Raw genomic sequence first — 17361 nt, 5'->3', positions numbered from 1 at the left:
GCTGAAGCTGTTAGACAAATGACGTCACAACTGGCTATCAGTAATACAGTAAATAGTAAAAAGATAGCATGACGGGCTGCTCCTTCAGATCTCAGACAACCTGGAACTGGACTTTTGTACTTTCTGCTTAGGAAAGCTTGTGGTGACTAGCAGTTTTACAAAATGACATGCTTATGCACAACAACATTAACTTTCTGAAACACTCTGACAACTTCTCCTCTCACTTTTCCCTTCAGTGGAATGAGGCCGGCAGCCCTGTATTTGACAGATGAGTTATGTCCAGTGCCTTCCCTAGGTCACACACAAGGACAGACCTCAGGCTGAGGCCTGTGTCTGGACACCCTGCAGCCCTGTGCTCTGACTTCTGGATATATCTTTCTTCTAACATGCCTTGTCTCCTTGGTAAATTACTTCTCTCTGCTTCGGTTTCTAACCTCTAAAATAAAATCCTTCCTACTTTTAACTATCTTTTCACCAGGCCCCAGTGAGCAGAAGTTTGGAAAATGGTTGCAGGTGGAGAGAAGCAATGTTTGGTTGACGCTTTCCCAGCTAGCTTGCTCGTTTTTTTCCCCATTCCTGCAGATAGCTGACTTTTCTGTAAGCTTTCCTTGGAATTTGTTGACTGCACTTAGGCTCTTTTAGGTCCTGCCTTCTTTTTGGGAACAGTGGTGGGCGGAGAGGAAGGAAGTGTCCTGCAACTACCAATATTTTCCTCTAGGAGGAGCCGCGCAGCCCAGATGAGAGTGACACGCACCAACTCCAACTCCTCGCAGGGGAACGCTTCATCCCAGCTCCTCGGAATGCGTGGCCAGGAGGTTGCCGCTCGGCGCCACCGCAGCGGCTCTCGAACCGGCCGCCCTGAACTCCCTCTTCCCGTCGCTTCGGCAGCCTGGGTCCGGGGGACCGCAGGCCGGGCCCGGCGTGACCCTTGGTGAACCGCGGCCGCTGTTTCCCACCCCTCCCCTCCCGTCCTCCCTTCCCGTTTCACCCCGCCCCCTTCCCCCTCCCCGAGCCTGACAGCCCGCGAGCTGCCAAGCAGGGCGCAGCCATGGGAAGAGGAGGCGGTCTAGGGAGCGGCGGCGGCGGCGGCTGGCAGCGGCGGCTGCTGCAGCGGCGGTGGCGGCGGCTGCTGCTGAGCCGAGGCGGCGGCGGGGACCCCGGAGGCCCCGCGCCCTCGGCCACAGCGCGGGTGCGAACCCGCGCTCTCTCTCCGGCAGCGAGGCTTGGAGGTACTGGAGGGGGCTCCGGGAGTCGGGCTCTTACATTCTCCCTGTTGTGCCAGGGGGCCTGGGAGTGGACCCTGGGACGCCAGTTGTTTGTGGAAATGGGGATCTGTCTTATGTATTTACACGTATAATTCTTTTTGCGGGCGACTTGGGGGTTGGCTGTACTCCCTTCCTCCTCACGGAGAAGTTGTTTTCTGCTGGTGGGTTGTTGTAACCCGATGCACGCTGTGGACGTGTGTGTGTGTGTGTGTATCTGTGTCTGGAAGTTGATGGGGGGCGTCAGGGAGTTGGGGGCGACAGACGAACCATCCCACACTGGCGCCTGCTCCAACTAGTGTTTGCGGTACCTAGAGGGGCTTCCTCTGAAGACAGTTTTGTTGAAGTCGAAAAGTTTTGCGACTGTTTGTGTTTGACATCGTCAGCCGGGCTGGGGCAGAACTGCTGAGGCTGCCGCTGCTGAGCGGGGAGAGGTCTCCGGCGGCGCGACCGGAGGAGAAAGGAGGTCGTCTGGCTGTGCGCGTCGACACCACGCGCTCCTCCCCAAAGCGCACCGCCCTTTGCGCCTGTGTGCGGGCTGAAGCCGCGCATTGGCACCCGCGGAGCTGGAGTCAGTACAGTCACCGCCACCAGTCCCTATGAGCTGGGGTGGGTGGAAATCGTGGAGAGCCCAGCTCCCTCAGCCCTGGACACACGCGTGGTTATGAAATCAACCAGGCTCAAAGTTTTGACAGAACTGCCCGAGGCATGAGAGCTGCGGGTGAGTGGGGTAGCCGCGTGTCTGGGGAGAGGGCGCTGGCGGCGCGCAGAGGGTGCTGGACAGGGTCACCCACTTGCGGGTGCGTGGGGAAGTTTATTTTGGGGCAAGTGCTTTATATATAAGCCAAGGGGGGACGCCTGCAGGGGCCAGGCTGCGGGAGTTGGTGGCCTAGTGCGTCGTGTGTGTGCTGAATGGGTGTACGTGCGCGCCTGTGTGTCTGCGAGCGTGTGTGCTTCTGGGGAGGCGTGTCGGCTCCCGAGTCAGTAGGGTGTGCGGGGCGGGAGGGCGGGGGGAGGGAGGCCAGAGAGGTGCCGCCTGCCTGTTTATGCCAACAGGAGACCTTGGAAGGGACAGGGAAAGGTAAGGGGAGGCCAGAGGGTTGGGAAGTCGCAGGAGTTCTTGCATAGGGTTTAAGTTCCACGGACTTTAAAATGCTAAAACCCTTCGTCTTCGAGGGGCTGAGGGCTGGTAGTGGAGGTTTCTAGAGCTCTCGGGAGACCTGCATAGGAGGACAAGGGTTCTAGGAGATGGGTATATGTGTGGGTACAGAACTCTGGCGATCTAGACCCAAGTTGGAGCTGCGGATCTGAGATTCCTGGGGTACTCCTGTCCACAGTCCAAGACTAGATGTTCTCTGGGGTGTTTACCTTTAGATTCCCTGGCGTGTGTGCCTGTGAAGGCACTCACCTTTCCTCACAAATGTTGTGACAACTCTGTGCCCTGAGCAACTGGTGTTCTAGGCTAGTTTCCACCTGGGTCATGCTAGAAGTCCTTTGCTCTGGGGGTGCCAAGTTATAGACCTTGGAGGTCACCAGTATTGAAACATTTCCAGAAATTAAAATGCTCAATAGAAAGGAAGTAAAATGATTCAGTAGACAGGGTTGTTGGTTCCATCTTTTTGGGTGATTGGGGATTCTGTTTCCTTTTAAGAAAACCAAAGCTCAGTGTTCCCAGATTAGATTTCAAGGGGTCTCCAGATATTTATGCTTTCTCTTCAGATGCGCTTTACATGGAGCTGGAAGGATGTGTTTTAGCACAGAGACCCTTGGAAAACATCGTTTATAACCTAAGCGTGTCCCAGCCCTCATCTCCTTCTTCTACCCTTGTAGAAAGTTGTCCAAGGAAAGTTGATGAGTCAACATTCAGCTTTTCTTTTGGAGTAAATATATCACAGTGAAATTATAGTTTTGGTCTTCTGAATGCCATGGAAAGCCAACACTTAATGGGCAAAAGTGTGAAATGCAAGTCTATAAATGTAATAACAAAGTCATGACTCGAGTGCGTTTTTTGTTTTCAAGCTGAGCATAACTTTGCCTTGCAAATATTTGTTCTACGCAGAGTTTGGGGCTGTGTCTCTGATGACTGGTCTTTAAACAGCAGACTCCATATCATAAACCACTTAAAAATGGCCACTGGATGCCTCCTCTGTGCTATCTCTGGTGGCTGTGCTAACAGATGTTTACGGTGCTTAGTAACCTATGGGATTGTCATGTAGAGTATTTTGTTAGCTCAGGACATAATGTTTATATAAGCTAATAAATAGAGCCTCAGTTGCAGCCTGCTTCTGCCAAGCACATGAAGCACCCCAGCATGGAAACAAATCTTGAAGTCAGTCCAACTTGGCGAGCCTTTTTGGCTATCTGCTGATAAGCATTGTTAATGTAAAGATAAATCTGAGTGATACAGTGAGAATGTGGCACAGCAAATTGTTTAGCTTAGAAAATAAGGCGTGGGCTATATTTTTTAAATCTGCTGACCTGAAGATTAAGCTTCTCTGGTCATTCCACTGGTAAATTGCACAACTATGGAGACTGGATTTACTTTATTGAAAACAAAGTTTTTTTAAACTATGTCAATAATTAAATTAACTTCTATTTCTTAGTGTGTTCACATGTCCATACACCCGTCACTTTTTCTTCTTAAAAGAGAAAACCCCATAGTCTCTATGAATCTAATCTCTAATATGAAGGTAATCTCTAATATGAATATTCAAATCACCTAATGAGTCCCTGAAAACTGAATTGTTAACAGCTGAAGTTTAGTAAGGCTGGAGTCAGCCCTCTGCCAATTGTGTAAACAAGGCAATACAGGATGCCTTTTGGGCAAGTGATTTTTTTCAACCTGGAACAGTATAACGTAAATAATGTGCCCAATAAAATGGTTGATTAGTATGATAACCAACTTTAGAAGTAATTCTGTATCACGTGCATGAACTTCCGCTTCAGTATCCCTCCCTATGAATGGGCAGGCCCACCCCTTCTTGGGCATAATCAGATGGAAATTTTGCTTCCTTGTGGGCCAGTTCGTTATGGAAGATTCATTTTTAGAAATTTCTGGCTTATACTGAATCAACATTTTCTTTCGTCCATTGGCCTACCATCCAGTTGCTGGAGCCACAAACAATAAGTCTAATCTCTCTTCCCTTTATGTGCTGTATTTGAAAACAAACATTATGCTGCTTCTTCCAAAATTCCTTTTTGCCTATTCTTGCAGCTGTTCCTCACCCACTGTGGGGTTCCACCCTTCTCTGCCCTGACCAGAATGCCTTAGATTCTGTGTTCTTACCTTCCTTCCTAATATATGTCATCTAAAACGCAGATATGGAATCCTTAGTTCTGGACTTTCTATATCTATTAAGGCAGCTTAATATTCATATTTTAGCCATCCCATTACACTGTTCACTAATTTCAAACCTGTAAACAAGATAACAACTCATTCTTTTCAGATTATTAATCAGCCATAGTCAAAACATTATGATAAGAATTTCAAGCATTTTTTTCCTGCCTGAACTTCCTATAAATCAATGGAAGTTGTAACACTGCGCAGGTATATAGACTTCTACATGCAATGAAGATAGCTACTTAATTTCTTCTTCTCAAGGAATACCATCCCCCAGAAATAGCAGATGCGGAGTGTTCTGAAGACAAGGAAATTGAAGCTGCGTGTTATAGGCAGGTAGGGACTACAAGGTATTCTTTCCATGGACCTATTGAGTCCGCTTCCGAGAGCATGAGTCAGTACTAGCAATGAGGCATTTATGGAAGGCTTGTTCTGTCCAAGTCCAGGGAGTATGCCATCTGGCCCTAAATGAGGCGAAAGTACTACATCAGACAGAAATGTTTCCTCAGGCAACTGGCATTTAAGCTGTACGTACAGGACATGACTGAGTCAACAACCTACTCTTCCTTGGGAGGCAAATAGTTTGCTAATGCTGCAGGGAAGTCTGAAGCAGGTATTTTGTGGCTTCAGTACTAAGGGAGGTTAGCGTGTCTGTTACGTGTCTGGATCCAAGTAGGACAAAGGCTCTGATGCTCCTCACTTACCAAATCCTAGCCTTCTTGGAGGAAGGAAGCGAGGCTGGTATATACAGGGGGAAAGGGTGTGGTTCAATGGCCAGTGCTTTGGGGTCCATTGGACCGCAGTTTGACTCTGAGCTTTAGCCCTGCCATGCACATTAGCTCCTCTTACACTCGCTTTTCTCCTCTGCGAAAATTATGTCTACTGCCCAGGGCTGAGGTGTTTCCACATAACCTCTGTAGCGTTTCTGGCGCATACTCTGCATTAGACTCCTACCTGGTATGATTGATTCTTCTTTTGTGTATCTGTCTGGGGCTTCCCATCTAAATTATGAGTTTCCCCTGCCACCAGCTGACAATCTGCCACAGCTGAGAATCTTCTGTCTTCCTGCAAGAAATGTTTATGGTTGATGATGATGACAATGTTTTCTTTTCAGCAAGTCTGGATGTGAAAGAAATGACTATTTTTCTTGGCAAAGAGAGAAAAGCAACCTGTGACATCTGGGCCTATCAGAAGCCCCTCGCCAGGACAAGGGGCCAGTGACAGTCTTGTGCTCTTAGATGAAATTGTCCATGCTTTTCCCCTCATGTGCATGTGTGTGGATTGACATGTGTGCACACGTGTGTATGTTCATGTGTGTGTCTGTGTTTGTAGTAAGATTCCCCACGCATCCCCTTGCGTTATGGTCTCCATCCATATTCCATTTGCTTCTTTGCTGACGAGTACTTAAACATGTGATTTCCAAACCAAAGTTCTTTTTTGATATAAGAAATCCCCAAGTTAGGATGGCATGATATAAAATAAGACTAAACTAGGTGTCAGGAAACCTGGGTCCCCTCTAAGTTCTTCCTCTAATGGGCTTTGTAATTTTTGCAAACTACTTAACATTCCTGGCTTTGCATTTCTTACATGTTAAAAACAAATAGACAACAACAGAGGAGCAAACAAGATGACCTCTTAGGGTTCTTTTCAAGGCTTTGATTTGAATCCATTTAATTATTGGATTTCTCTCTTCTCTCAGCTCCTTTGGCCCTTTGCTTAAACCTCTCTGAGAATACCTATTTCATTCATTTTTACTTTCAGGTCTACTTTTTATGTGTCTATCTTCCTTGCTAGGCTGTGCATTCCTCAAGAACAGGAAATAAATTTTTATTAATTTTTATGTTTTTCCCACTCTTTGTTGAATGCTATAAACACAGCAGGTATGGGAAGTGTTAGTTGAATTAATGTGGAATGCTTTGGACAGTTGAGCTATAATTTATATCACCTATTTAACAATATACAACTATTTTGAACATAAGCATTAAGAAATAGTGTTTGCTTATTTTATTCCCTCATCAAGTTTTTTAATCAATTATGTAAAACAGATAAAATGTAATCACAAGTGTAGTTCCGGTTCCCGTTCTAAAACAACACCAGCTCATCCTGGTCTGATGCAGACAGTCTTTCTGAAACAATTTTCTTTTCTTTTGTTGTTGTTGTTTTTGCTTAGAGCTAAAGAAAGGTCCATGATGAGTACCAGATTCTTAAAAGAAGGATGACAGAGAGGATCATTGTTTACCCTCAACTTCTTTCTTCAGTGCTTCCCACTACCTTTTAATATAGGTCAATGAAGCCTTAGCTCAGGCACCAATTTTACTTAATAATGATTCATAAGAAGGCAGTGATTTTGTCAGAAATTGTTGGGCTGTGTGTTTTTAATTAGCATCTAAGCTTACCTTCAAATACACCATTCCAAAATCAGTAGATAATTTCTTCACCAAAGTCCTTAAAACTTCCGGATGTGTTTACTGCTTTGATTAGGGCTTGCTTCTTTGGTTATTGATTAGACTTCAATCTGTTTTCTTTAGAATAATATCATTATAATCCCAATGAATTATACTTCTTAGACTGCAGATTTGTTTAAGTATAAACAAGTCTACCAATAGCTAGCTGGGCTTGTAAGGCTACCGATGGCTGGCTGGGCTTCTAAGTGAAAAGGGTACCAGGGAAGAAGTGCACTTCGGGGAGATTCCACACAGGTGCTGGAGAATACCCTGATAAAGCCCTTAGTCAGTGTTCGAACACCGAGGGTTTGCAAATTGAACAGGTGCTTTTGTGTCTTTATCTGTAGTGAATAGCCTGTTATGCTAGACATACGCTGTCGTAACTCCTAGATTGTTGCCTCCGTTGTTTATAAAATGAAACACTTAAAGTAGTATATAATTTAAAAAACTTAAAAGGGGCATACCCCTCTGTTCCTTTAGTATCCAGGATATTACACATAAGATGCAGTCATTGGTCCAAAGGAAAACTATTTTTTTCTTGCTTAAAGTATATACTTTATCATAATGAGCATCATGTCTGTCTTTTTTATGTTTGAGTTGCCATATCAAAAAAAGTAGAGTGTGACCATTACAAAACAGAGTCATTCACAGTTTTCTCCCTGTGCTTATTGAAACAAAAGGTGAATAAGTGATGTAGTAAATAGTTCATCTCAAGCTTGATGATGGTTGGTGAGAAACCTTGGTCAGGCTTCCAATTTTGATTGCTATTGGTCAGGAAAGCAGCCTTTGTCCTTGGTCAGTATCGTGTCATATGATCTTAAATCACACTCTCAACTGCTTCTCTGGACACCTTCAAACTATGTTATTAGCCCAGAAAATTTCAGTTTGGTAAAGGGAAGAGAAGAATAGTTTACCAAAGCATATGTGAGTGGTAAGTTGTGAAAAAGAGTTCTGATGACAGAGCCTCCACAGTGGCTTCGTCCCCTAGGGGTAAAGGAAGATACCAGAATTCCTGGGCAAGATGATGATGAAAGAAGAAAAGACAACATTTTTATACCTAGTTGATCAGAAAGATTAAATACAGAGGAGCAAGAATGAAAAGGAATGATTTCTTAGTATTAGCGGTCAGTGTAGCATTTTATTTCTCTTAGAGACATTGGCAAAACAATGCTTTGCTTGTCATAGAATAGATGTTCAGTAAATATTTTATTGATGACCTTAGTATGTAATAAGACACAGAGAGAAATTGAAGTGTTGACAAGAAGTATTTGGAGAGTTGGGGGCAAAGAGATGTGGGTAGGATCCTGGTCGTAATTAGGATCTAAACTCATAATGCAAATTTGGTTATTATTCTCAGATTAATGATGGCAGTCAAACTGATGACCACTTTTCCAAGGTGGATCCTTTTCAGGGCCTTGGAAATGTCTAGAAGTTCTTAGTATTTGAAGCAAGATGGAGACATGTTCGAATTTTTCTGTAGAACTCAGTAGGACTTGCAAGATATATGCAGTTTGCCAGCTCTTGGTATACCCCTCATCACGGAGCCTGAAATTTTAATTCTCTTTGCTTTTGTCCTATAAAGTTTGGTATTTTTATTTATTCCTTACAGTACATATATAGGGTACGTGAGAATTAATGATGTCATCTGAAAAGTACTTTGAAAACTATTTGGGAAAACATGCTGAATAAATAAGATTTTTTTATTAGCCTACAGGATGTAAGTTTGGCCAAGTTAGTGGTATTTTTGGGATCACTGTGAAAAATCAAAGACAGAACACATACTTATTGAACCATTACTGTGTTCCCGGGGATATGCGAGACACTCTGGGGAATATAAGAGTAGTGTAAGACATTACTCGTGTCTCTGGGACCTAGCATTCAAGCTAGGAGGGCAATACTAATAATGTACATGGTGTGACTATGGAACAATTTACAGCTATACAACTTAATGAAAAGTACTATTACACACTGTAAATGCTACATTTATTTAGAGAGATGGGAGAGCTGTTTGGGGTGAAGTATTTGGGGAGAGGCTTTATAGGTAAACTGGCTCCTTAGCCAGGCCTTAAAATATGCTTAATATTTTTTGATAGGTAGACATTTGGTGCTGAGGAGGTTGGGAACTGAGCACCAGGAGGCAGATTTGGAGCTCACTGGGGTTACTTGTAACAGGGGAGCAGGAAGGGTGTACCAGGCTCCTTCTCCTTGCTTATTATGAAGGTCTGTCCCTTGGATAGGGCTGTTGGGAAGGCTACCCTGAGGCTAGTCCTTGCTGGTGGGAGGTGACTGTTGCAGGGTGTTTCTGCATACAGTTGTTCCACTATATTTGTGGGGGATTGGTTCTAGGACTTGCCACGGATACCAAAATACTTGGATGCTCAAGTCCCTTATATAAAATGGCTGTAATATTTGCATAGAATGCATGCACATGCTCCCATATACTTTATTTATTTAAAATTTTTTTTAAATAAACTTTTTTTTACTGCAGTAACATTGGATTATAACATTATATAGCTTTCGCTCCCCTTCCATGGCCCAGGGGATCGCCAGTTGGGATCCTGGGCACAGACATGGTGCCACTCGTCAGGCCACACTGAGGCAGCATCCCACATGCCACAACTAGAAGGACCCACAACTAAAAAAAATATATACAACTATATAATGAGGGGATTTAGGAAGAAAAAAAGAAAAAAATTGGGAACAGTTGTTAGCTCAGGTGCCAATCTTTAAAAAAAAAAAGATTAGCAACAGATGTTAATTCACGTGCCAATCTTTAAAAAAAACCTAGAAGTCTACATATTCAGTACAGATGCAATCATCATAGGTCTTTCCATCCACAGTTGGTTGAATCTGTGGATCTGGAAGCCATTGATCTGGAACCTACAGATACAGAGGCTTGACTGTACTTCTTTTGTATGAACATTATATAAATTCAATTTTAAAACTTTTTTCTTTAAAGGTATTCTAAGAGGGCTATTAAAAATGCCAACAGTATGGCTTCCTTTCCAGAATATGATCTCGACCCTACAGTGGTAGCATTAGGAGTGAGTTTCCCTGCTCCACGCCCACTTCCCTGCCACAGGCTTCTACTGACAGTCTTGGCCCAACAGAGCTATAGGGCCTCGTAGAACTTGAGATCATCAACCACTGATTCTCAACCAAAGCACTGCCTCTCTGCTAGGCAGTGTCTGGGGGCATTTAGAAATATGGTTGGTACAGGACTGGAAAGAGTTATAGGCTTTTAGTGCCCAGAGTCAGTATGCTAAATTTCCGTAATGCCAGGTGCAGTCCTACATGAGGAAAAATTGTACCCCCTCAAATGCCAGTAGACCCCTGTTGAAAACTGAATCCGACCTCCTCCCTTTATTTATAGATGAGGAAATGGAAGTTCCTGAGAAATGGTAAGACTTCTGTAGAATTAAACTCCATGGTGACAGTGACAGATTTATAACCCAGTTCTTCTAGCTTTCTTTGGAGGGCTCTTTCTACTATACCACATTCCCACCCATAAACATTGTAGTTCATATGCGAGGGTGACAGCTTTGTTGACTGAGTGGATGGGTTGTGAATTGAGACAAGTGGCTCTTGACCAGCAGTTCTTTTCCCTGGGAGCACACAGGGATTTGTCTGTGAATTAGGGCTGGCAGATGTCCTCTGAGGTGTCAACCACTGTGAAACCCTAAGGTAGGTTGGCATTCTGGAAAGGGCGTGGAGTAGGCTTTGGAATCACACAACTCTGGCTAGTGGGGTTTGACTCTAGCTCTGCTGTTTGCTGCCTTTATGACCCTCAGTAAGTTAATTAAACTCTCTGAGCTTTATTTGCAAAATGGAGATGGTGATTCTTACTTTGCAAGGCTGTTGTAGTTTAAATGAGTCAAAATAGTGCCTGGCACATATTGGACAGTGCAGAGAGAGATGACTTCCTGCAGCACCCTTTTGAGAGGCTCTGAGAGAGGAAACTTAAAACTTTCACTCATAAAAGAGCCACTTGATATCAATTGCTAAGTTTTTTGTTGTTGTTGTTTTGGTGAGGAAGATTGGCCTTGAGCTAACATCTGTTGCCAATCTTCCTCTTTTTTTTTTTAATGATTTTTTTTTTTAATTTTTTCCTTTTTCTCCCCAAAGCCCCCCGGTACATAGTTGTGTATTCTTCGTTGTGGGTTCCTCTAGTTGTGGCATGTGGGACGCTGCCTCAGCGTGGTCCGACGAGCAGTGCCATGTCCGCGCCCAGGATTCGAACCGACGAAACACTGGGCCGCCTGCAGTGGAGCGCGCGAACTTAACCACTCAGCCACGGGGCCAGCCCCCTCCAATCTTCCTCTTTTTGCTTGAGGAAGATTGTCCCTGAGCTAACATCTGTGCCAGTCTTCCTCCATTTTGTATGTAGGACAATGCCATAACATGGCTTGATGAGCACTGTGTAGGTCTGCATCTGGGATCTGAACCTGCAAACTCTGGTCCGCCAAAGCAGAGTGTGCAAACTTAACCACTATGCCACCTGGCTGGCCCCTCTGTTTTTTTTCTTTTCCTTCCTCCTCCTTTCCCATTTAACCAAAGTTATGGCTTTAATGAGTCCCTGAAGTGTTTCTTTGGTTTGAACTATTGAAATTTTCCTCTTTTAGATGAGTACTGCTGGCCAGAGATTACTTTCTTGTTACTTCTCTATCAACATGCCTGGAGTATTGCCATACAACAGAAATGGAAGGTGTATCCACATGATTATCAGTGACTTATGAAGTTTGGATTTAAAAATCAATACTAAAAGCCATTCCTGGATATATATGTTCGTCTGAGAGATTTCTATCTGCCAGTAATGGGAGACCCTCCTTAGGCAAGGTGATACTTTTGGCAAGTTAAGGGGCAATTGAAAATTGGCCAGTTGGGATCATGAGGGTTGTGATAAATGGCCTTTCTGCATAACAAACAGCCTGTAATGAGATGTTGTAAGATATGAGACCTTAGAGGAATGCACATAAAAGCCTAAGAGTGTTTCAGTCCTTGACTTTGAATAAATATGCACTTTGATGCATAGATGCACACTTTCCCATGATTGGAACACTTTAAAATTGCTTATCTTTATTAAAGGATAATTCTCTAAAAAGTTAAGATCATGCTTCTCCTACAGATATAAAATGAACAGATGTAAAGTAATACAGATATTAATCAATGAAGGAACTTGAGAAGATGTTATAGCCATTTCAAAGGAGAACTCAAAAGACCACAAATGAATAGACAGTAAAGGAATGTTGAAATGAATTTGCAACATCCGATCTATCCATAGGGCAATAATCAATTACCTTCCACTGGACACACCCGATTTGCATTTGTGTGGACAAAAATTACTTTTATGGCTCGTTTCTACAGGTTGACTTCTGACTCCTCAGAACTGTTAAAATAGCATCTTCAAAGACAAAGGCTCAGGCTCCTATAGGATTGGCTAATCCCTAGAGGCCTCAGGGTTCCATTGAAAGGATATCAGGCAAACTCCTTGGCTTGTTTCAAAGTCAAAAGTTTTTCCTTACACCTTCAGGATTCCACTGGCTCCCATTCTTGCTTGACTCCTAATTTACTGGTGAAATTTTGGGGAGGTGGGATTCCTATAACCTTGGGAATTCTCCATCTTTCCTAGATATTTACTTTGTTTTAAATATCTTTTGATTATGGAGAATTTTAAGCATATACAAAGTAAAGAGAATAGTATTTTGAACCTCAAATACCCATTACTCAGCTTCCAGGATCAGTATTTTGCTAATCTTGTTTCATCTTTCCACCGTGCCCCTGAGTCTTTTAAAGCAATCCCCAGACATCTTATCTTTTCATTCGTAAATGTAAATAGTATGCGTACCTACCAAGTAAATCCTCTATATTTTAGTAACCACATGGTCTATATTTTATGGTGATAGAGAGATAATATTTTATGAGAGGATATTATACTCTTTAGGCTTGACTTTGTGAGATTGTGGAGGGGGGATTTCAAATAAATAAAATTAGTATATATCTATATCTAGATATAGGTACAGATATTTATATCTTCACAGGATTGGTTCTCTCTTGTCATTCAGGTCCCAGCTCAAATGTCACCTTTTCAGAAAGGATTTCTCCAACCTCTATCTAGAGTAACCTTCCCCCAACTAGGTCATGCTATCATGTGACCCTGATTTATTTTCTTCACAGCACTTATCACTATCTAATATTATCTTGTTTATTAATTTGCTTTCCTGTATTTTGTCCTTCTTCAGCTATGTAAGCTCCCTAATACTTTGGATCTTTTCTGTCTCGCTTACTTTATATCCCATAGAACGTCCTCAGTAAGTTTTGGGTGAATGAGTGAATGAATGCATTTAAGTAGTTAATGGAAGTTTTTGTTAGCATTCTTCCAGATATGTATTTCCCTTCCACACATCCAAAAATGCATGGCTTTCATGTTCCAATTCCTAGTGTATTTGTAATTTGGGGAGATTTCCTCATGGTATGGAGTGAGGAGCTCTTCCCAGAGACCAAAGATAATCCAGGGCAGCTATATCTCCCCGTAAATGACCTTGAATTCATATACTCAGTAGCGACTTCACTTGATCAGCAAATATAGTTAGGAAAATGTCTTGGTTTGGATTTCTCCCAGAAGGAGATCATGACAGAAGGATTCAGGTGGAAGTTTATTTGGGAAAGTGAAATAAGGAAGGGAAAGGAGCCCATAGAGGGCACATTATGAAGCAAGTTGCCACCATTGGCATCTGGAGTTTGTACTCTTCCTGGAGAGATTTTGGGAGACCAGGCAAAACACATATCTCAGAGTCCTCTCACTCAAGATTGAAAGAGTTTGAATATTTACCCAGCAACTTCCATCAGTCGTTAGTTCATGGGCACTAATGCTGGCTAGGGCAGAGCAGTCTCTAGATGCAAGAGAAAACTTTCAGGCAAAGAAATGCAGGTGCTGGCAGTTAGAAACTGGGCAGTGTGAAGAAGGAAGGTAAGGGGGTATGCTGGGGAAGGGGCAGGCAGTTTGTGTTGGATAATACAATATGGTCTTTTTTAAATAAACTTTTTATTTGGGACTAAGTTCAGATTTAAAGAAAAGTTGCAAAGACTATAGAGTTCCCATATATCTCTTGCCCAGTTTCCCCTAATGTTAACATCATGATGTATTCATCAAAACTAAGAAACAACATTAATACAGTACTGTTAACTAAACTCTAGACTTTGTTCAGATTTTCTTGCTGTTTCCGTTAATGTCCTTTTTCCATTCCAGGATTCACTCCAGAATATCACATTGCACTTAATTTTACAATTTTTAAGTACTGTGCATACACTCTTTTATTTGGGTTCTCTCACATGTTCAACTAACTAGGCTTTGTAACTAGACAGTAAGTTCTATGGGTGAAAGTACAATGATGTTGACATCCAACTTCCTCTTGGACATAGGATGTATTCTCAAAACAACAAATATATCAAAACAACCATAAGAACAAAACTTTATTCGGTAGACATGTATGTAGCTGAGCCTCCACCAATAACCTGAGAAGCACTCATAACCGTGTGATGACTTGGAAGAAATTTGATTTTGAACCTGTGTCCTGAACATCAAATGTGAAGCAGGACCCCCTAAACCAGACATGACCCAGTACCTTGAATGTGTCAGCATTGTATGTGCATGTCACACTTAATCCTACTGACTGTGAGTCACATTGCCTTGAGTACCTTAGACAGATTAGGGAATAAGACTCAATGAAGGTAAGTTACTTGCCCAGGGATTCTTAGTAAACTGGATTAAGCATCAGCCTTGAATCTGTGGATTATTTTCAAAGCCTACCTAACATTTGTAAAACCTGTTTTCTTGATACCCACATATGTTGACCATAAAGCTCTTCAGAAAGTCACCCGTACTCCAGTAGTAAAGTTTTATTACAGGGCTAATAATAGCATGGAAGCAAGCATCTCTAAAGAGCATTGATGTTGTATAATAATTCAAATATTTTATTATTTTGTAATGTTTTCGGGTTACTTAGTTGACCTCCATTTCTCAGTCTTTCCATAGTTACTGTATTTTTTTGAACTGTTACCTGAAGGATATGGCATATTCAGTAAAATCCTTAATCTTTGTACTTGCAATGGCCCAATGGCCCAACTGAAAATTACCCTTGGCTGCCTTGGAACTTGGGACATAGAATTCAAAAGGAGAAATTCTTATAAATTACTCAGGCTTTGACTCTGGGAAGATAAACAGCATGAGTGTCTAGGCTAACCAATGCTGAAATTCTCCTAAGCTCCAATTCTAAATTCAGAAAAAAATAGGCTTTAAGGTTTTTGTTTAGTTTTACTTTGATTACAAGTTTTGGGAAGCCTAGAGTTAGTACCTAATAACACAATCTATGTAAAACACAAATTATTGGCTCAGAATGAGATCTCACTTCTAAGAAGATAGGTAGGGACAATCCTGTAAAAATGGGTTTTTTTCTTAGGAGGAATAAGTAGGGATTGACTGAAAGGTAATCCTTCATACTCTAACGTTGAGAGCATTGCACATTTTTAAAGGGGAAAAACCATTACTTTTCCGAACATATGTAGGAAACTTTACTTAAATGGCTACATTAGGTTGGCATGATTTTAAACCATGACCTTTGATCCTTTGTGCCTGTTAGTACAGGCACAACCTGTTAATGCAGATTTGCAAACTGTGCTCCAGCAAGCCCCCTCAGGGGCATGGGGTGTCCAGAGGGGAGGGCCAGGTTGGCTGCACTGCACGTCTCCACTCTCCAAAGTGCCGGGCTTTCATCAGCTCTTTTGAAAAAATTTAAGTTGAAGGAACAGCCTCTCTTAAAAAAAGCAAGCAAACAAAAATGTTTAAATATATTATGTATTTCCTTATATTGTATAGACTACTTTTCTGACTGCTTTTCTTTAGGAAACCCTCAGATTTCTATAGAAAAAAATCATATTAGCTTTTCTATGTCTAAATTCAGATTTACTGATTGTAGGCTCCTACAGGGCAAAGGTCTGTGTATTCTCTATTTAGCAGACACTCAAGAAAGAGTTTGCTTCACCAATGACTGTTGTGTGGGGAGCATTAAGAAAGTGCTTACTATGACCAGGGGCTATACTAAGTTCTTTCTTCATGCTACAGTAGTGCCCCCTTCTCCATGGGGATACATTCCAAGACCCCCTGCGGATGTCTAAAACCATGGATAGTACCAGACCCTATATATACTATGTTTTTTCCCATACATATATATTTGAAGTGCAACAGCAAAACTAGCATGAATTTCTTTTCCACAATTTTCCAGATAGAAGATTTAGTCTTGCTGTAGATCTTAGCAACCTCAGCATATGATTTAGTTCTTTCCTTATTAAGTCAAGAACTTTTATCTTTCCACGTAAAGGAAACACTTTATAGCTTCTCTTTGGCATATCCAAATTGCTAGCATCACTACTCTCATGCTTTGGGGCCATTATTAAGTAAAATGAGGGTTACTTGAATACAAGCACTGTGATACCATGACAGTCGATCTGATAACCCAGACAGGGACTAAGTGACTAAGGGGTGGGTAGCATATACAGTGTGGATATATTGGACAGAGGGATGATTCAGCTTCACATCTTGGGAGGGACAGAGTGGCATGGCACAAGATTTCATCACGCTACTCAGAACAGTGTGCAATTTAAAACTTATGAATTGCTGATTTCCGGAATTTTCCATGTAATGTTTTTGGATTGCAAGTAACTAAAAATGCAGAAAGTGAGACCATGGATAAAGGGGGACTATTGTGTGTTATTTAATCCCACAAAAAACCCCTTTGATCTACCTAATTCTACATTTGGTGAAACTATGACATAAGAAGGTTAAATAATTTGTGAAGGACCCACAGTTGTTAAGTAGCACAGTCGAGATTTAAAGACATTTAATTTAACTCCAAATGTGTCTAATTCCCATTCTTCTAACCACTGCCTATGTGGTGGTTTTAAAAATCTGTCCACAAATTCTTTGATACTCCTCCTTTAAAGAGGTGGAGTACACGTTTCCCTCCCTTTGAGTGCAGGCTGGACTTGGTGACTCATTTCTGAAGAAGAGAGTAAAGTAGAACTGAAGATGTGCAACTCTGGAGACTAGATCATTCAAAGGCACTGTGGCTTCAGTCTTGGTTGCTCTGTCTTTTGGATCATTCAATCTGGGGGAAACCAGCTGCCATGTTTTGAGCTGCCCTATTGAGAGGCCCACGTGGAAAGGAAGTTAGGGAGTCCAATGGCCAGTGCGGAATGAAGAACCCAGGTCCCAGTCCAATAGCCAGTGTGAAACTGAAGCCTCTTGACAACCACCACCGTA

The 17361-nt window shown here is 42.4% G+C and overlaps 1 protein-coding gene across 2 annotated transcripts in view; it reads left to right on the top strand.

Annotated features, from left to right (window-relative positions):
* Positions 1-718: 718 nt before the first annotated feature.
* Positions 719-17361, top strand: part of GHR (growth hormone receptor) — a 245081-nt gene continuing 228438 nt past the window's right edge. The window contains exon 1 of one of the 2 annotated variants that reach the window (XM_070587653.1): positions 719-1229. In XM_070587653.1, the coding sequence (XP_070443754.1) occupies positions 1049-1229 (181 nt within the window). In that variant the 5' untranslated portion in view covers positions 719-1048. Of the gene's footprint in view, positions 1230-1428; positions 1984-17361 lie in introns of those variants that run through there. The other variant, XM_070587655.1, reaches the window with a different exon arrangement.

This window comes from Equus przewalskii, chromosome 20 (genome assembly GCF_037783145.1).
Source record: "Equus przewalskii isolate Varuska chromosome 20, EquPr2, whole genome shotgun sequence".
NCBI lineage: Eukaryota > Metazoa > Chordata > Mammalia > Perissodactyla > Equidae > Equus > Equus przewalskii.
Note: the sequence above shows the minus strand (reverse complement) of the source record. Positions and strands in the feature narration are given on the sequence as shown.